At 39.9% G+C, this 17,795-nt stretch overlaps 1 protein-coding gene across 1 annotated transcript in view; it reads right to left on the bottom strand.

Moving 5' to 3' along the window:
• Positions 1-17,795, bottom strand: part of ERAP2 (endoplasmic reticulum aminopeptidase 2) — a 50,897-nt gene that overhangs the window by 13,734 nt on the left and 19,368 nt on the right. The window contains exons 6-13 of the mRNA XM_010831958.1: positions 16,398-16,552; positions 13,375-13,488; positions 12,179-12,310; positions 11,825-11,956; positions 8,616-8,684; positions 7,455-7,630; positions 4,398-4,477; positions 3,157-3,340 (exon numbers count right to left, since the gene is read on the bottom strand). Coding sequence (XP_010830260.1) covers positions 3,157-3,340; positions 4,398-4,477; positions 7,455-7,630; positions 8,616-8,684; positions 11,825-11,956; positions 12,179-12,310; positions 13,375-13,488; positions 16,398-16,552 — 1,042 coding nt within the window. The remainder of the gene's footprint in view (positions 1-3,156; positions 3,341-4,397; positions 4,478-7,454; positions 7,631-8,615; positions 8,685-11,824; positions 11,957-12,178; positions 12,311-13,374; positions 13,489-16,397; positions 16,553-17,795) is intronic.

Raw genomic sequence — 17,795 nt, 5'->3', positions numbered from 1 at the left:
GATCATGGCATCTGGTCCCATCACTTCATGGGAAATAAATGGGGAAACAGTGGAAACAGTGTCAGACTTTATTTTTTGGGGCTCCAAAATCACTGCAGATGGTGACTGCAGCCATGAAATTAAAAGACGCTTGCTCCTTGGAAGGAAAGTTATGACCAACCTAGATAGCATATTCAAAAGCAGAGACATTACTTTGCAAACAAAGGTCCGTCTAGTCAAGGCTATAGGTTTTCCAGTGGTGAAGAATGGATGTGAGAGTTGGACTGTGAAGAAAGCTGAGCACTGAAGAATTGATGCTTTTGAACTGTGGTGTCAGAGAAGACTCTTGAGAGTCCCTTGGACTGCAAGGAGATCCAACCAGTCCATCCTAAAGGAGATCAGTCCTGGGTGTTTATTGGAAGGACTGATGTTGAAGTTGAAACTCCAATACTTTGGCCATCTGATGCAAAGAACTGACTTATTTAAAAAGACCCTGATGCTGGGAGGGATTGGGAGCAGGAGGAGAAGGGGACGACAGAGGATGAGATGGCTGGATGGCATCACCGACTCGATGGACATGAGTTTGAGTGAACTCTGGGGGTTGGTGATGGACAGGGAGGCCTGGTGTGCTGTGGTTCATGGGGTTGCAAAGAGTCGGACACGACTAAGCGACTGAACTGAACTGAACTTATTTTTTACTAAGACAAATTCCGTTATTTATTCGTACTTATCTACTTAAAATACTTTAATGTTAATACTCATCAAAGAGGGAATCATTTTCATGGAGTTATTATTTAATAAAAATCCAGCCTCTCACCACCTGCTTTCTGCTTCATTTAATGCACAAAATGTTATCTGAATGTCTGTTTACCTTAAAGACTAAACCTATGTATATGCATACATTTTAGCTCAACAAAAAAATCTATATCTACTTATTTGTATAAGGTTTCAGCTAAATGGTACCTTTTTGAAATAAACTATATCCCTGAGGAAACAATCTGGGACTTCTTTCTAGGGTATTGGAATAAAAAAATAAATAGTTTACCTGTAAGGAATTTATGGTTGTCATCTTAATTCCACTCAACTCAGAGGAGATCCAAGTATTAAATATTTAATAACAAGTATGAAAACTCAGTTAAAATGAATATGCATTCCTGGGTCAAATTTTGTCTCTAAGCTCAATGCAGTCACAGATTATACCCTTAAACTCTTAAGTAGACATTTCACAAAGCAGGGAAAGAAAAACTACATATCACTAAAGCAGAGGAATAAGAAAAAAAAAAAAAGTAGATCTATTATGAGACTTTAAAATTGTTTTCTTATACAATTAGTTTTCTTATAAAAGTAATATAGACAAGTTTCAAGACAATTGGAAATTAAAGAAGGGGAAAAACACATAATTTCATTACCCCTACACATTCATTGGTAGGACTTTGGAATATTTCTTTCTCCTTTTGTTTTTTTTTACCATTAGCTCATTTTTTTTCATGTAGTTGCTAACTTAAGCTTACATTCTGCTTTTTCTTTTCACTTTCACATTATTTGAAATGCATTTTTCTATGTTGTCACCTCATCTTCCTATTTAGTACATGATCTTTTAAACAATTTGTATTAGATAAGACTAATAATGCTAACAGCTACCATTTATTGAGCATTTATTACTGTACTTAGGGCTGTATCTACATTACCTTATGCAACCCTCAAAACAACCTCATATGATAGACACTATTATTACTGGAGTTTTAAACACTAAAAAAGTTTTGAAGACTAGAAAATTTAGGTTTAAAAAGGTTAAGTAGCTTGTCAAAAGTCAAACAATAAGTGAAGAGGTAGTACATATTGATAGTTGACCTGTTTTAAGCCAAAATTTGTACTCAGAACCTCATTAACCTATCTAGTTGGTAAAGAAATGATGATTGCTTGTCCACTGATACATCAGTAACTGCAGGATTCCTGCTGCTAAATTGAGAGTACCTGTAAATTTATAGGCTAGAAACAACAGAAAAGACTTTCAGCTACTGGAAAGATCGGCTTTCATATTCTGAGTTGTAAGTATTCTTCATTCTGCCTAGTTTAAAATTTTTAATCTATTTTCTTTGCAATCTTCTCAGAGTTTCTCCTTTGAGCAGACAAACCTCCCTCAACTAACCATAGTCCGCTCCTCAGTTGGTCTCGCATGCATCCAGTCAGAAGTAGGATAGCTCATGATATTCCTGAGACCTTTGGGGTTGGGGGTTAAGCTCCCAGTCCTCTCCCTTTTCTAACTGGGGAATTCTGTTGTACAGAGAAGCTGTGCTTGAGAGATGTTTTGCTGGTTACTTTTACTTAATTTGACCTAAATAAGCATGTGAAAGAAAATAATACGTCACACTGAATATAATGAGTGCATTACAGTAGTTCTCAGAATAGGAAAAGTTTACAGAGCATGATATGTCACCTGATCCCCAACTTTTTTCCACCAGTGACCTGGTGACTTGATTTATTCTACCTATTATTCCATTGATGACAAGTAGGAAAAAAAAAAGAAAACACTGTATCTTCCCAGGAAAGTCTAAAGAGGAATAAACAGAAGTAGCCAGTTCTTCCTTAATTTTTCTACCAGTTTCATATTGATTTCCCTGAAGTGAGCAAAGTAAGGAATGGCTTGTGCACCAGATTTTAAAATTACAAAGATTATAACCTTTTGTCTAATAGATTATGTCAGTATTTAGTGAAACAGCAAGCTTCTAGCATAAACAATTTAAAACTTGAGGTCAAAAGCATAAATGCCTGGAGGCTACCATAAGGGAGTGAAGCACACCCAACAAGTGTATCGTTTAGGACTTGGGTACCGAGGTGAATGCACACCTGGCTTAAAGGAAGATCTGCCCACTGTACCCTCCTCTATGGCTGCCCTGTGGAAACGAAGTTGCCAAATCTTCTCATTATTTAAGGGATTCCAGAAGTCAGGGTTTTTACATACATTTCTCCACATTTTGAAATGTTGAATTAAATTTTTAAACATTAGGTGAATAAAAATATTTTATCAGTGGGTAGGCTTTGACTCATGGCCAATATTTGACCTCCATTCAAATCCATATCATATGAATGATTAACACTGAACATTTGATTTGAAATCTAACATATCTGGTTAGGGAGCAGTGATGTCCTGTGAAATCAGTTGGAGTTTTGCATTACCTTACCAGCTGAAACGCATCGTGAATCAGACCTAGTCTGTCCTTGGGCCTGAGAAGTGTGTGGTTCTGATTCAACAATGTAATGAGCTCGTCCCATCCTTGTCCCTCATAATGAACGATGTAGTAGCCATTGGAGTCCACGTTGAATTTCACCCAGTTGGTCTTCTCAGATAAATCCACAGTATCTAGGAGGAGAAAATTGGTATGGGCATTTCCTCATCAAAGAACACATCATGAATATCTCCAGAAGTATTCTTCTTCATATCATTAGTAATAAATCAATGGGAAGACAAAGTTCTGGAAGACTCATGATGATATTTATTTTCATAGTCTGCTGGATGGCTTATTTTGGGAATGGTGATTTTATTAAATTAATAAATAAACTAATTCCTAGGAGATGGGCCAATGAATGTGTTCTCGAAAGCAGCCTATGCGGGTCTAAAAGGCATTTCTGGTAGCCTTGTCTCACGGTTTGGTTGCTGCGTGTTGAAATATGTATATGTAAGTAGGTGATCCATTTGTCCAGTTCTTATCTGGGGCAAAATAAGGGCTGCAGGTTGAACGTGAGATTATGAGGGAAACATTTTAAAATTTCAGTGACGTGTTTAAAGGAGAAGTTAAAATTATATTATTTTTAATATTTCAGACATTGTAGTAGGTGGTAAAATAACATTACTATATACTCTCAAAAACTCTGAGGCTTAGTCCTCATTCAAAATAAATGAGAAAATTGAAACTCAGGAGTTAAAAAATTTTCTTAAGGCCATACATCCGATAGGTGACAGAATCAGGATTTGAATCCAGGGCCAATCAGTTCTAAAGTGAACACCTTTTCCCACTGAATCAGTAGGCATTAAAAGACATAAGATCAGACACCATCAATTCTTGAAACCCATCTCTAAGTGCTAAAAACACAAGAGAACTTTCTCCTGAATTAAAAACCCAGACTTTTTAGCTTAAGGATTTTTTTAGTAACACATAGGTATAGATACGACTGAGTGACTTCACTTTCACTTTTCACTTTCATGCATTGGAGAAGGAAATGGAAACCCACTCCAGTGTTCTTGCCTGGAGAATCCCAGGGACGGAGGGGCCTGGTGGGCTACAGTCTCTGGGGTCGCACAGAGTCGGACACGACTGAAGCAACTTAGCAGCAGCAGCAGCAGCAACTGTCCTCCCTATAGCTCAGAACACATTTAACTTCAGAATTAAAAGGTTTTTTGGCTAATTAGTTCATTTTACCTGTCTTCAGTTTCAGAATGTGTCTGTGAATCGCCTGAGAGGAACTCGTGGAGTAGGTCACTGGGATATGCCAAAGGTACCTACGTTTGAAAGTAAAGACTGTTACAGATTAAATCAATGGCCATTTCAATGTCCACATTGTCAGATTCAGAGAGGCTATAAAAGACACCTAATCGCCCGTCCTTCACACTATCATTGGCCTTATAAATTTTACAGGCTAAGACTAACGGTTCCTTGGGTGTGCAAAAATTCTTTAATGATTATGAAGGAGCAGTAATATATACCTAGTTGAACTCTGTCACAATTACCGGTGACATTTACAGTCCAAATTTTATACCACCACAATTCCTGCTGATTGTTTTCTTCTAAGTAAAAGAAAAAAAAAAATCTTCCTTTCACATTTCCAAAAATTCTCACAGTCTGATATTTATTCAAATAACTAAATCAAAGCTGTAGAAAAAAACCCCAAAAGGTAAAGCTCTTCCTCTAGCATGATTCTTCCACTTATCTTTTTGTTCAGTGAAGCTATCCGCGTTCAACCCCCGCCTGCTAAGTGGTCAGCAAGCAGAAATAAGTCAGGAGCTGCTCCTTGGCCAAGTGCAGAGAGCAGAGAAGCAGAACGGATTGAAGGAAAAGGGCTCAGTTACTTTGGAAGGGCCTTCCTATGGTAAATAACTGAAATTAGCTATTTTTTCCTGACTAATTTCTAGCTGCCTCTAGAGCTCATTTCCTCTAACATAGTAAGCCATATTAGCTATAGTAATCCTATAAAATCAGATGCTTGAAAATACCAATAGGTATAAAACAGAAAGAATAGTAACTCAGGATATGCCCATTAGTCCTCAGAAAAACCTAAAAGAGTAAAAGAGACAACAGACACAGACTCGATTTAATAAAAGGTCAGAAGAAATAATCTACCTGCCAACCCAGAGTATCGATAATCAACAAAGCAGTTGAAATATTTACACAAAAAGGTAAAAAGAGACACACAGATATTACTAAGATGTAATGGATCAAGATTCATGGATAGATTTTGGCTCTAGAAGGACAGAGATTTTTCCAGATTTTTCCACCTGGGAGTAAAGAGAGAAAGAGTAGCCATTCATAAGTTTGGATAAGCATGGATCAGAGGGCAATAGTTTTATATGAGAAATCCAAATCCTGCTTCAGATAGATTCTTGTTATTCTGAGCCATTCACACTATTAAACTCTCTCATGACATTTTGATAAGTTGCAGAATTGTGAGTCCTGCTTTCCCAATAATAAATCAAACATTAAATTTTCCAGCCTGTGTTGCCAAGCTTCAAATTGTTTAAGCTCTCTGAGGTTTGGACCTCAAAAGGGCATACAGAGAAATGGATGGATGTGTTCACAGTTAAATGGCATAAAGGCTGCTGTTGGATGGAAATAGACATCTGATGAGATCAAAATGGAAAATGTTACATTCTATGTGTTAAAGGCCTTGAGTTTGCTTCTGATCCTCAGAAAAAATTCTAAAACTGTTTTTAGACAGCTAGATTTTAGAAAAAGTAATAATCATAAAAGCCAGCACTGATTCACTTGGATTATTTCTTTTCAGATTAATCTCATTCATCTTATTGAATGAGGATCAGAGGAAGCTGGACAGTGTTGTATTTCTTGATTTTAGTAAAATGTTTAACAAGTTTTCTTAGGACAGGCTTGTGAGCAAGATAACAGAGTGGGTAATTGGATTTGCTTTTATTGTTACCAAGAACATCATGTTTTAAGACATTACATTTATAGTCTCTTATTAAAAAATAAAAGGGAGCTGAAGGTCTTATCTAATTTAACACGTGTGTGTGTGTGTGTGTGTGTGTGCGTGCATATGTGTGTGTGCTCAGTCATGTCTGACTTTTTGCGGCCCCACGGACTATAGCTTGCCAGGCTCTTCTGTCCATGAAATTTTCCAGATAAGAATACCAGAGCGAGTTGCCATTTCCTACTCCAGGGGATCTTCCCGATCCAGGGATCGAACCTGCATCTCTTGCATTGGCAGGCAGATTCTTTACCACTGCACCACCTAGGAAGCCCATGACTTAACACACAGGAAATGCCTTTTCTGATAAGATGTATAGCTGTCATACATCTTATCTTCCTAGGTATGGGTCAGTCTCATAACTTGAAGTGAAGTTGCTCAGTCATGTCCAACTCTTTGTGACCCCATGGACTGTAGCCTACAGGCTCCTCCATCCATGGGATTTTCCAGGCAAGAATACTGGAGTGGGTTGCCATTTTCTTCTCCAGGAGATCTTCCCAACCCAGGGATTGAACCTGGGTCTCCCGCATTGTAGGCAGACACTTTACCATCTGAGCCAGCGGGGAAGTCTAGTCTACTGTCTCATAACTTATTAGTGTCCAGTACTCTTGCCTGGAAAATTCCATGGACAGAGAAGCCTGGAGGGCTACAGTCCATGGGGTTGTGAAGAGTTGGACACAACTGAACAATTGAGCACACACAGCATAAAGAAGGCTAGTAGACAGTCAGGGGATGTTATATTAGAAATATAACTTCTGCATCAGAACTGAGGTCCTAAGGGTGGCCACAGGATTAGCAAGAATATGCTGCTCACCAGCACAGTCTGGGTCACCTGAAGCTCTTTAAGGCTGCTATTGAGGCTAGTTTAGCCTATTAATTCCTGTGTAGAAATAGCACTGGAGAAGGCAATGGCACACCACTCCAGTACTCTTGCCTGGAAAATCCCATGGGCGGAGGAGCCTCATGGGCTGCAGTCCATGGGGTCGTGAAGAGTCGGACACAACTGAGCGACTTCACTTTCACTTTTCACTTTCATGCATTGGAGAAGGAAATGGCAGCCCACTCCAGTGTTCTTGCCTGGAGAATCCCAGGGACGGGGGAGCCTGGTGGGCTGCCATCTATGGGGTCTCACAGAGTCAGACACGACTGAAGCAACTTAGCGGCAGCAGCAGCAGAAATAGCATCCCATAAAATTGTCAGAGAAGCTGAAAGAAAGCTAATGCAATTGTCAGTAAACTGAGATGAGGTAAACTAGACCGACAGGGAAGAAAAGCAACCACCTTTCCTGCAGAGTCCCCCATTCGGGGTCCTCTTTGAAAACCCCAGACAAGAAGCGCTCCTGCTGCAGTCTGAGGGAACGCCCTTCTCGTTTAACCACCACGAGGGGGATGCCTTTCTGCAGAGTCCATGTGGCCATCATCTCCTTGAGCTCTACATTTTCCCGCAGAAACGCGAGCTGAAACGACAAGTGACTTTGGTAACCAGAGACACAGGAGAGAAACCAGAGAGAGATCAGATACTTAGGCCTCCTAGGATGCTAGGGACATGGCTTGGGCAGGAAGAGCGGACTCCAACTGCAGTCTCCCAGCCGGGCCATGTAGAACCTGGGCTGGACCTGCCCCTTCCCTCCCCATCCACGGGTGCTCCTGGAAAGCTGCCTGAAGGAGGGACATGTCTGGGAGCTTGAGGGTTAATACAGGACAAGAAAGGCCAAGAGGAAGGGCTTGAGACTGGGGCCCCTCACTGCTCCCTTTCAAAACAGAAGAAAAAAAGGACCCACCAAAGAGGTTTAGGAAGAAATGTCTCTTTTAAAAATTCCAATAGAACAGTATTATATCAATAGAGGTATATGGAGTGGAGGACAAAACCTCTAGCTTTTTATTAACAGTGTCTAGTACGGGTTTCTGATCACTGTATGATGCCGAATCTTCCTTTAAAACCATACTTGACGGGATTACCGTGACACTTTTTAAAAAGTTTGCCTTTTCTTTTTTTTTCCATGATGACTGTTTTTTTTTTTTTTTTCTCTCTCTCTCCTAAAATGTTCCAATAACTTCCCAGAAGTAAACAAAAAGATGGGGCCTCAAGAAAGCCATTCATACTATTTCCAAACCTAACATATTTGGTTTGGCATTTTGCAGAGCCCTGAGGATACCAGTACAGCAATAACCACTCAGAGGAATTTTGAGCTGAGATATTTTTAGCCATTGGTGGGATTGTGGGAAAGCTGAATTATAACAACAAAAATACAGTAGTAAGAGCACCACCCTCCCCTTAATGGCCTGAGCATTCCTTCTTCAGTCAACTTTGTTTCAAGGAAAATTGTGGAGTTTTTCCTTCTCTCCAGTTATTTAAAGGGGCAGCTGGACAACTTTACAGACTCACTCCAGGTCTGGAGATGAGCCAAATCTCTTCCACCCTCCAAGTCTCTTTCTACTTACTGTGTTGCTTGTCTTCTTGGAATCAGAATAACAAAATCCACCCGATGTGGAATCACCTTCTAAACAATTCTAGAAAACAAAAATAAAAGAGCGCTGCCATTTGGCCTCTGAGAGTTGGCTTAAAATGAACATTTGACATGAGTGCAAACATTATTAGCTTAAATGTACGAAAATGTAATTCATCTAGACATGATAATGAGCATGCTGCTGCTGCTGCTAAGTCGCTTCAGTCGTGTCCGACTCTGTGCGACCCCATAGACGGCAGCCCACCAGGCTCCCCCGTCCCTGGGATTCTCCAGGCAAGAACACTGGAGTGGGTTTCCATTTCCTTCTCCAATGCGTGAAAGTGAAAAGTGAAAGTGAAGTCGCTCAGTCGTGTCCAACTCTTAGCGACCCCATGGACTGCAGCCTACCAGGCTCCTCCGCCCATGGGATTTTCCAGGCAAGAGTACTGGAGTGGGGTGCGGTTGCCTTCTCCAGACAATGAGCATAGCAATTCATTAAAATGCATAAAAGTTACTCTTTTAAATATTTAATTGATATTATGTGACACTGTGCTGAGTTAGGTATTTGGTGAAATTTATCATTTTTGTGCCACCATTTTGTTTGACATCAGAAGGGGGTCAACTAAGAATTTAGGACCTTTAGGGGAAGGTTAGATGGGAGACTCCTACAGTAACTGGGAAGAAGCTGTGATGTCATTGAGAGAATGAATACTAGACTGAGTCAGAAGACAGATTTTAAGTAACGACTCCATCACTCACTTGTATAAGATCTTGAACGAATCTCTCCATTAGCATTAGTTTTTCCATTTAAAAAGTGGGAAAACCCATTGAAAAAAATGGGCTAAGACTGCCTACCTCACCTTCTTGAGATGGTAATAAGCACAATGTGACAAAAATTAATATAGGATTGTTCACAGTCCTGTAATTCTTGGCCAAATCTCTCCTTTAATCCTCTTTCCACTCACAAACCACACAAAAGATGGATTCTTCCTCTTTGGGACAAAAAAAAGGCTCAGGCAAGGTCTAGACACACACACACACACACACACACACTCAAGTACACATCCTTGTGAAGGAGGAGGGAAGGAGAAGGATGGGAGGGAAAAGCAATGTTCTTGTTGAGAACCTGGGAGGGAACCAGGACAAAATCATCTGGATCACCTGCAGGAGGTGATGAAGAACGAGCATTTTCTTGAGACTTTTTTGAAAATTTCATTCTGTTTTTTGGCTGCCCTGGGTCTGCACTGCTGTGCGGGCTTTTCCCTGGCTGCAGTGAACAGGGGCTACTCTGGAGTTGCAGTGGGTGGGCTTCTCATTGCAGTGGCTTCTCTTGTGGAGCACGGGCTCTAGGTGCTTGGGCTTCAGTGGCTGCAGCTCACAAGCCCCAGAGCATAGGCTCAGTAGTTGTGGTGCATGGGCTTTGTTGCTCCGCAGCTTATGGGATCTTCCCAGATCAGGGATCAACGCTGTGTCTCCTGCGTTGGCAGGTGTATTCTTTACCATTGAGCACCAGGGCAGCCCCAAGAAAGAACCTTTTTTATAAGTATTACAAAGGATGGTGTATTTGATCCCTTTTAGGGTTTTAGAGAAATGTCAGTAAAAGTTTTGAGCTACTGTGAAATTTTAATTACTTGCATTTGCTTCTTTGACCACAAAATCACACATAAGTTAAACCTTAAGGATCCAGGCTTAACAAGGGCACAGAAAAATCAAATAAGATAATGTGCATGAATTTTTTAAACTATGACGTGCTGTACAAATATTGAATAATATTATTACCCCTGGGACAAAAGTGTTTACAAAGAATAGAGGACCTCTTTTGTGTACAAAGGGCTTCCCTTGTGGCTCAGCTGGTAAAGAATCCACCTGCAATGTGGGAGACCGGGTTTGATCCCTGGGTTAGGAAGATCCCCTGGAGAAGGGAAAGGCTACCCACTCCAGTATTCTGGCCTGGAGAATTCCATCGACTGTATAATCCATGGGGTCGCAAAGAGTCGGACACGACTGAGCGACTTTCACTTTCACTTCACTTTGTGTACAAATACCCTAGGGTATTTCTACTTGTAGACACAAGCTCTGTCAGTTTATTATTTCCATAAAAAGTACTGTCCTTGCATTTGGAAATCTAGAAATATTTGAATAATTATTAGAATCATCTGAGTTGACTGCATGTTTTCTCTTACCTACTATCCTACAGGAATCTCAATGACAAAGAGACCGTATATTCCTCAATCAAACATTAACCGTCTCTTAACCATGATTATAGGGACAATAGAATATTAGGGGCCTGACATGATTCTTTCTCTTAAGCAGATTTTGTTTATTATTATCACTGTTATCATTAAATCAATGGAAACCAATAAAAGAGAACGTCACTCGCTGGAGCAGATTCACGAGTGCCCTTCTAGGTATTCAGCAGAAAGGCAATGAGTGCTGGAGCTGGCTATGAGAAGGAGGTGACCCCTCAGCTAGATCTCAAAGGATGGACAGCACCTGAGTTGCTGAAAAGAAGGAAGAACACTTCAGGCAGCGAGTGCACCAGAAACAAAGGCGTGATGACAGGGATGAGCAGGATTTCCTGCGAGAGGGAGAAGGTGGGTCTCACTCAACCGAATACGGGCTGGGACATAAAGCTGAACAAGTAGAGTTTAAACTTAAGTTTGGGAAGAGAAGATTAGGAGTTACATGAAGGAATTACAAAGTCATGAAAGGTTTGGAAACAGAAGACAAAATGTAGGGTGAACCAGAAGAGGGAAACCAACGAGAACGAGGTCAAATACTGAACCCCCGCGGCTAAGCTAGTATAGCATCTTGGTTTAGCAAGGTGCCAGAGGAAATAGACAGGTGCTACCTGCTTAACCCTGGAAGTGTGGCAAGTGCAATAAACATCTTTTGCCTGACAATTTATCTATTTATGCTGCTGCTGCTAAGTCGCTTCAGTCGTGTCCGACTCTGTGAGACCCCATAGACGGCAGCCCACCAGGCTCCCCCATCCCTGGGATTCCCCAGGCAAGAAAACTGGGGTGGGTTGCCATTTCCTTCTCCAATGCATGAAAGTGAAAAGTGAAAGTGAAGTCGTTCAGTCGTGTCCGACTCTTCGGACCCCATGGACTGCAGCCTACCAGGCTCCTTAAAAGCCTTCATAATTAGCTTGTCACTGTTTAGGCTTACCAGCAGTCTCCTGTAACTTAACCGATGACTTACATTTGACAGACTGTGCCACAAATCATCATTCTTCGCATTTCTATAGGTGAACTTCTTTAAGTAGTGAATAATTCCTTTCCTGAATGTCTCCTCACTCAGAAAATCCTTGAGCATATTCAAAATACAAGCTCCCTAAATAAAAACACAAAGAAAAAGAAGGTAAAGGGTAGCATATGTTTTTAAAGGAAGCTTACATGTCGTGGAACATGTGTAATGTCTGATAAATGAACTGCAAATAAAACAAAAAGTGACGCAGAGGTAACCTGACACCAAGAACTTCCACTCTTGATGTTCTGGCCTCACTATATTCCTCCCAAGGCAGAGCATTTACCACCAGTCCACAGCATCTCTTACCTTGTTGTACGAAACAGCATCAAACATTTCCTTTATTTGAGTAGCAGTTTTTGCTTCATTGGAGATAGGATGGGATGAATTTAATGAATCTCTTTTAATTACTTCAAAACACGTGTTTGAAAAACTGTCATCCTAAACGGGAGAGAACATTTGTTTTTTTCAACTGCCATTTGACACTCAAAGCGATAGCAAAGATGCTAGGTTTAGCAAGATATTCTCAGAAGTAAGTATTCAAACAATATTTCTTACAAAACATTTCTTTCCCCTTATATAGTCCCCGTTCACCAATTCTCTGTTTTGTTAAAGGTATAAATGTGATATTTCCTCAGACACTGCCTGAATGTTTACCATGAGCAAGGCCCTTGGAAACAGAAATAAAACAAAGGTTCCCAGTTAGTGAGCATGTGCTATGTGTCAGGCTCTTATATTCCTCAGCTGCAGTCCTTTCAACACTCTGCAAGGAAGAGGCATTGTACACATTTTACAAGTGAGAATTCATGAAGCTTTTGGATTAAACCACAGACTCGGCACATAGCAAAAAATAAAAAAAGACAATGACTTTGAATCCATGTCTGTCTGTAACTGTACTGGACCAAATATTTACCCCAAAGAGCTAATTATCCATTACTAGTTAGCACTACCTTTTTATGTGCTGTTCAGACCCCCTTCGTGCTTGCTAAGTGGCTTCAGTCATGTCGGACACTTTTCGACCCTGTGAACTGTAGCCCACCAGGCTCCCCTGTCCGTGGGATTCTCCAGGCAAGAATACTGCAATGGGTTCCCATTCCTTTCTCCAGGGAGAATCCAACCCTGGTCTCCTGCATTGCAGGCAGATTCTTTACCATTTAAGCCATCAGGGAAGCACCATCTTAGAATTCGTTATGTTAACAGACATATTGCTTATAGACTCTTGGATAAATACAGAATAATGCCTGAAATTTTCTTTTTGGCAATTTGGAGTTTTTTGAAGCCAGACAGCCTCCAGATCTGTGAGAAAGTAAACTGGCTTAAGCCACCCAGTCTGTGGAATTTTGTCATGGCAGCCCTAGCAAACCGATACAATCTGTTTATACAAAAGAAAATACCAGAGATTCAAAAACGCAATGCCGTGTTCTCTTTGGCATTTTCTAAAAATTATAATAGTGAATTAATGATTTCTTAGTACGTATAGTATGAGATACAAAGTTGTGACTTACAAACTGTAGCTCTGGATATGTGATGTTGAGAGAGATAAGTTCCATGTATGTTGCAAAACCTTCATTGAGCCAAATATCATTCCACCATTCCATTGTAACCAGGTTACCAAACCACTGGGAGGTAAAAACTCAATGTTAAACAAATATAAACAATTATTAACTGTAGCAAAAAAAATACCATGGGTGGTAACTTCTTTTTTAGTAGTTGAGGCCTCTGTCTTTGCTACCCCTTTCTCTCTGCACAGCATCTTTCTACTGGTTTCCCTGCCTTCTCCCCTCACCACCACATTTTTGCTTGTTTTGATTATTTATATTGTGTCCACATTGCCTCCAATGCCCTACCTTCCATTATATCCTCTGTATATTTCCTAGATATTAGACTTAATATTAAGGAAGAGAATGAGACATTTTATTTTAAACATTTTGCACAATAAGTATAATTTCACCTTGTCACTGACTCACAGTGAGGGTCTAAGGAGAAATATAAGCCAGAATATTCTTGATGAAGTCATCTTTATGTATTAAGTAGCAGGTACTTAAAAGGATAAGAATTCATTTAGGACTTTCAGATTGTTACATAATATTACTAATGAGCAAATGTCATTGTTGACCTCTGTCCCAGTTTACTTCTAGGGATCAATTTGGCCACTAATGAGAATAAAAGTCTGAGATTTTAAATATATATAAATAAAGAATGCGAAAAGATAAGCTAAATAGAAATTTATCCTTGACCTATATTTGATCTGTAACACATTTTAAATATTATTATTTTTTTATATATTATTATATTTTACCTAGTTGGCCTTTGTTGTTTTAATGTGCCTCTAGTCTATCTATTTTAAGAGTGCAGTCTCCAGATGGATTGGAAGCTTAAATAACAAGATTTTAAGATTCAAAAGAGCCTTGTTATAGAACAGAAGTCACTAGATCCATAGCTTCTAGAAACTGCTCAAGCTCTATACTTTTCTTACAGCTTTCAGATCATATTGCAAATGTGCGCCAATCTTCCGAAGGACATCTGTGAGAAGGAATGGTGGGTGTTTCCTCAATTTGAGAAGTGAATAACAGGAGAAGTTCAAGCTGGTTACGGTCATTTCACCAGTCAGGAAGAGTATTTTATTCATTCATTCAGTCAGTGAATATCTATTGAGAATCTACTATGTTCCTGGCACTATGCCATGGCAAAATCTCTTATTTTTTAATTTTTAACTTTACCCTTTATCATTACCATAGTAATAAGTGGGTTATTTTTTTTTTTAAGTAGCAAACGAAGGGCCTTGTTATATAGGAGAAATACAAAGATGTATGTAATAGAGCCACTACCTTAATACAGATAGTGGAGGTCAACCAGTAGACATATACATGCAATAAAATGTTATTGGCACTATGATTTATATCTGTACAAGAGGCAGTGGGGATTCCAGAAGGAAAAAATCAGTTTCACTGAGAGAGTGTGTAGGATAACTGGGAAATGCTTCACTTCCTGAGTCTAACAAGCGGTCCCCAGGAATGTTGGAAGTGGGGTGTGCTCTAAGCAGATCAGGTAGCAGGAACAAGAGCACAGAGAAGTGATACGACCTGGGTTTGTGGAGGTAATGGCAGGTCGTCTGGGATGGCTAACGCTGAAGGTTAGAGAAGAGACTGGAGAGGTGGCGGGGAGCTGGGTTATCTGGGCCTTATGTGACATACTATGGATCCTTGACTAACCCAGCATCGAGAGTCTTCGCCAGGGCTTTATGCGGAGGACTGACATGGCCAGATGGAGATTAATGGGAAGACAAAATAGTCAAGGCAGAAACTCCAGTGGAGCCTGCTGCTTCAGCCCTGGACTCTGCGTTTTATTGAAAGAGAAGCTTTCAAAGGAAGGCCTTAAGGCAGCATGGAGCCTCAAAAGGAGAGCTCTCTGCTTATTTCCCTATGAACACTGGGTAGAAAATTAGGAATCCCCAGACTCAGTTAATGCTTTAGAGCTTCCAGTGACTAATAATCCAAACCCCTAAGATGAGCCAGCGGGGAGATGCTAAACCAGAGGAAGCTGTTCATATGCTCTCAAAGTACAGCGCTGAGCATGGCTCCGGGTTCTTCGTCTGCTGCTTAAAACAAACAAACAACCTCTCTTATTACTATGGTCATGATAAAGGGTACAGTTAAAAATTAAAAAATAAGAGATGTTACCAGTTTCTACAATTGAATGATATGTGCCTATATGGTGAAAGAGAATTTCCGGTGTCTTTAACAATTCACTGCATAACAGGGAACATGCAGAAATAAAACAGAATGAAAAAAAGTCTCTGGTATCTGAAGAGCTGATTTTACTGTTTCATAATTGTATGTAATACCAGGTTGATAGACAGGCCTTGGAAATCCTATTCTGTAAGAAATGGTGGCAGTGGTGGTCACTGTCACTACGGTGACTAGCTAACACTGAGTACCTGGTGTGTGACAGACACAGACACTTATCTGTAACCCTCACAACAGATTCAAGAAGCAGGAGCTATTATGAACTTAATTTTATAGATGAGGACACTGAAGTTTAGAGAGGTAAGTAGTGCGTCCAGGGTCAGGAGCCTGGGAGTACATGGACTTGAAATACTTCATTATGAACAAATAATCACAAACTCCAATTGAAGGGAGTTGATTTTGTCCTAGACTGGAATGCCACTGTACTAGAGGGTGTATGGGGAAATAATAAAAATCTCTATTTGTAGGGGTTTCTAGTACTGTGCTCTATGTACCTGTATGATCTCCACCCTTCTTTACTAAAAGACATTTGGAGGCTTTGTGCCTTGAAAGGTTTTAGAGGACACAGTGGCCAGTTCTCCTGTGATAAAATTCTTGTATGAGACCCATAGTCTAGAGATTGAACATTCTGCTACTTGTCATATAGTGTTTGGTTTGAGGATCCCTAAGGTCCCCCCTGGAAATAAAATGACATGATTTTGCATTGTTTGGAGAGTACTGGGGGTGTTCTGCATAATGCTCTTTGGAACCGACACTAAGACAATGCCGTGAGAGTCAGGTACCTGGTGTGCTAGTTCATGGGCTATGACCTCGGTGACCCATAGTTTATCAGAAGTAGAAGAGGTCTTGGGGTCAAAGAGCAGCGACGTCTCTCTGTACGTGATGAGGCCCCAGTTTTCCATGGCTCCACTTGCAAAGTCAGGAATGGCAACGAGATCTGAGAAATAAGAACAACCATACTTAATCATTACGGCTCCCACACCAGAAGTGGGATTTGCTTCCTTCTTAACTATGCTATGATCCTTTCAGTATATATAAGCAGACATTCTGAAAACATTGAGTATCTTTTTTTCTTAACACTGATATGGTGTCTTGTAGTTGTGGAAAATAATCAGTATCCATCATCAAGCAGAATAAAGTTTATTGGTAAAGTTTTATTTCTAGGTGAAGTAGCCTAGTGACATAATCATTGTTTCCTAATACTAAACTGAAATTACCTTAGGTGCATTACTGCTGAGAAAATCATTCATTTTAAAACATTCATATTGTATTTTATATTAGTATTACAGAAAGACTTTAAAAATATAAGGTATCAAATGATCTCTAAAATATTTGGATTCAACAAAACATATAATGAACTTATTTCTATTAAAAAAAAGAGAAAATAAGGGATTTTTAAATTTCAGGAAAACACCATTTAGAAGCATCTCTATAGTCAATATTTCAAGCACATATAGCCTCTTAAGTGTCCTTCTAAGGCAGTAAAGGGAAAAAACTGTAGGCATCAATTCTTTCTGACCTCAATTTCCTTTTTACTGTTAATATTTCCTCTACTTCTTGACAAAATTTTAGAGAAAAAATGTAAAATTTAATCATCTTTTAGCACCTCAGATATAATGTATATTCAGTTCAGTTCAGTTCAGTTGCTCAGTCATATCCAATTCTTTGAGACCACATGGACTGCCGCACACCAGGCTTCCATGTCCATCATTGACTCCTGGAGCTTAATTAATATATACCAATTTATATCATGTTTCTGTGAGAGTACATATATACATATATATATATATATATCCTTTGCCGATGAATTCATATTGATTAGAAAACTTCTGGCTAATATTTAATCTTAGACTTCTTTTTATTCTGCCAAGTCATATCGGAAAAAAAACTGTTCTTTGGCTGAAAAGCCAGGTAATTAAAAAAAATAATAATAATTTGAAATAAATCAAGTCACTTGGCTTGAAATTTCACTGTCTGGAATTCAGTTCAGTTCAGTTCAGTCACTCAGTCGTGTCCAACTCTTTGCGACCCCATGAATCGCAGCACACCAGGCCTCCCTGTCCATCACCATCTCCTGGAGTTCACTCAAACTCACGTCCATCGAGTCGGTGATGCCATCCAGCCATCTCATCCTCTGTCATCCCCTTTTCCTCCTGCCCTCAATCCCTCCCAGCATCAGG

Source organism: Bison bison, unplaced genomic scaffold, assembly GCF_000754665.1.
Source record: "Bison bison bison isolate TAMUID 2011002044 unplaced genomic scaffold, Bison_UMD1.0 scf7180017864533, whole genome shotgun sequence".
NCBI lineage: Eukaryota > Metazoa > Chordata > Mammalia > Artiodactyla > Bovidae > Bison > Bison bison.
The sequence above is the reverse complement of the archived record's forward strand: the minus strand, read 5'-3'. Positions and strand labels throughout refer to the sequence as shown.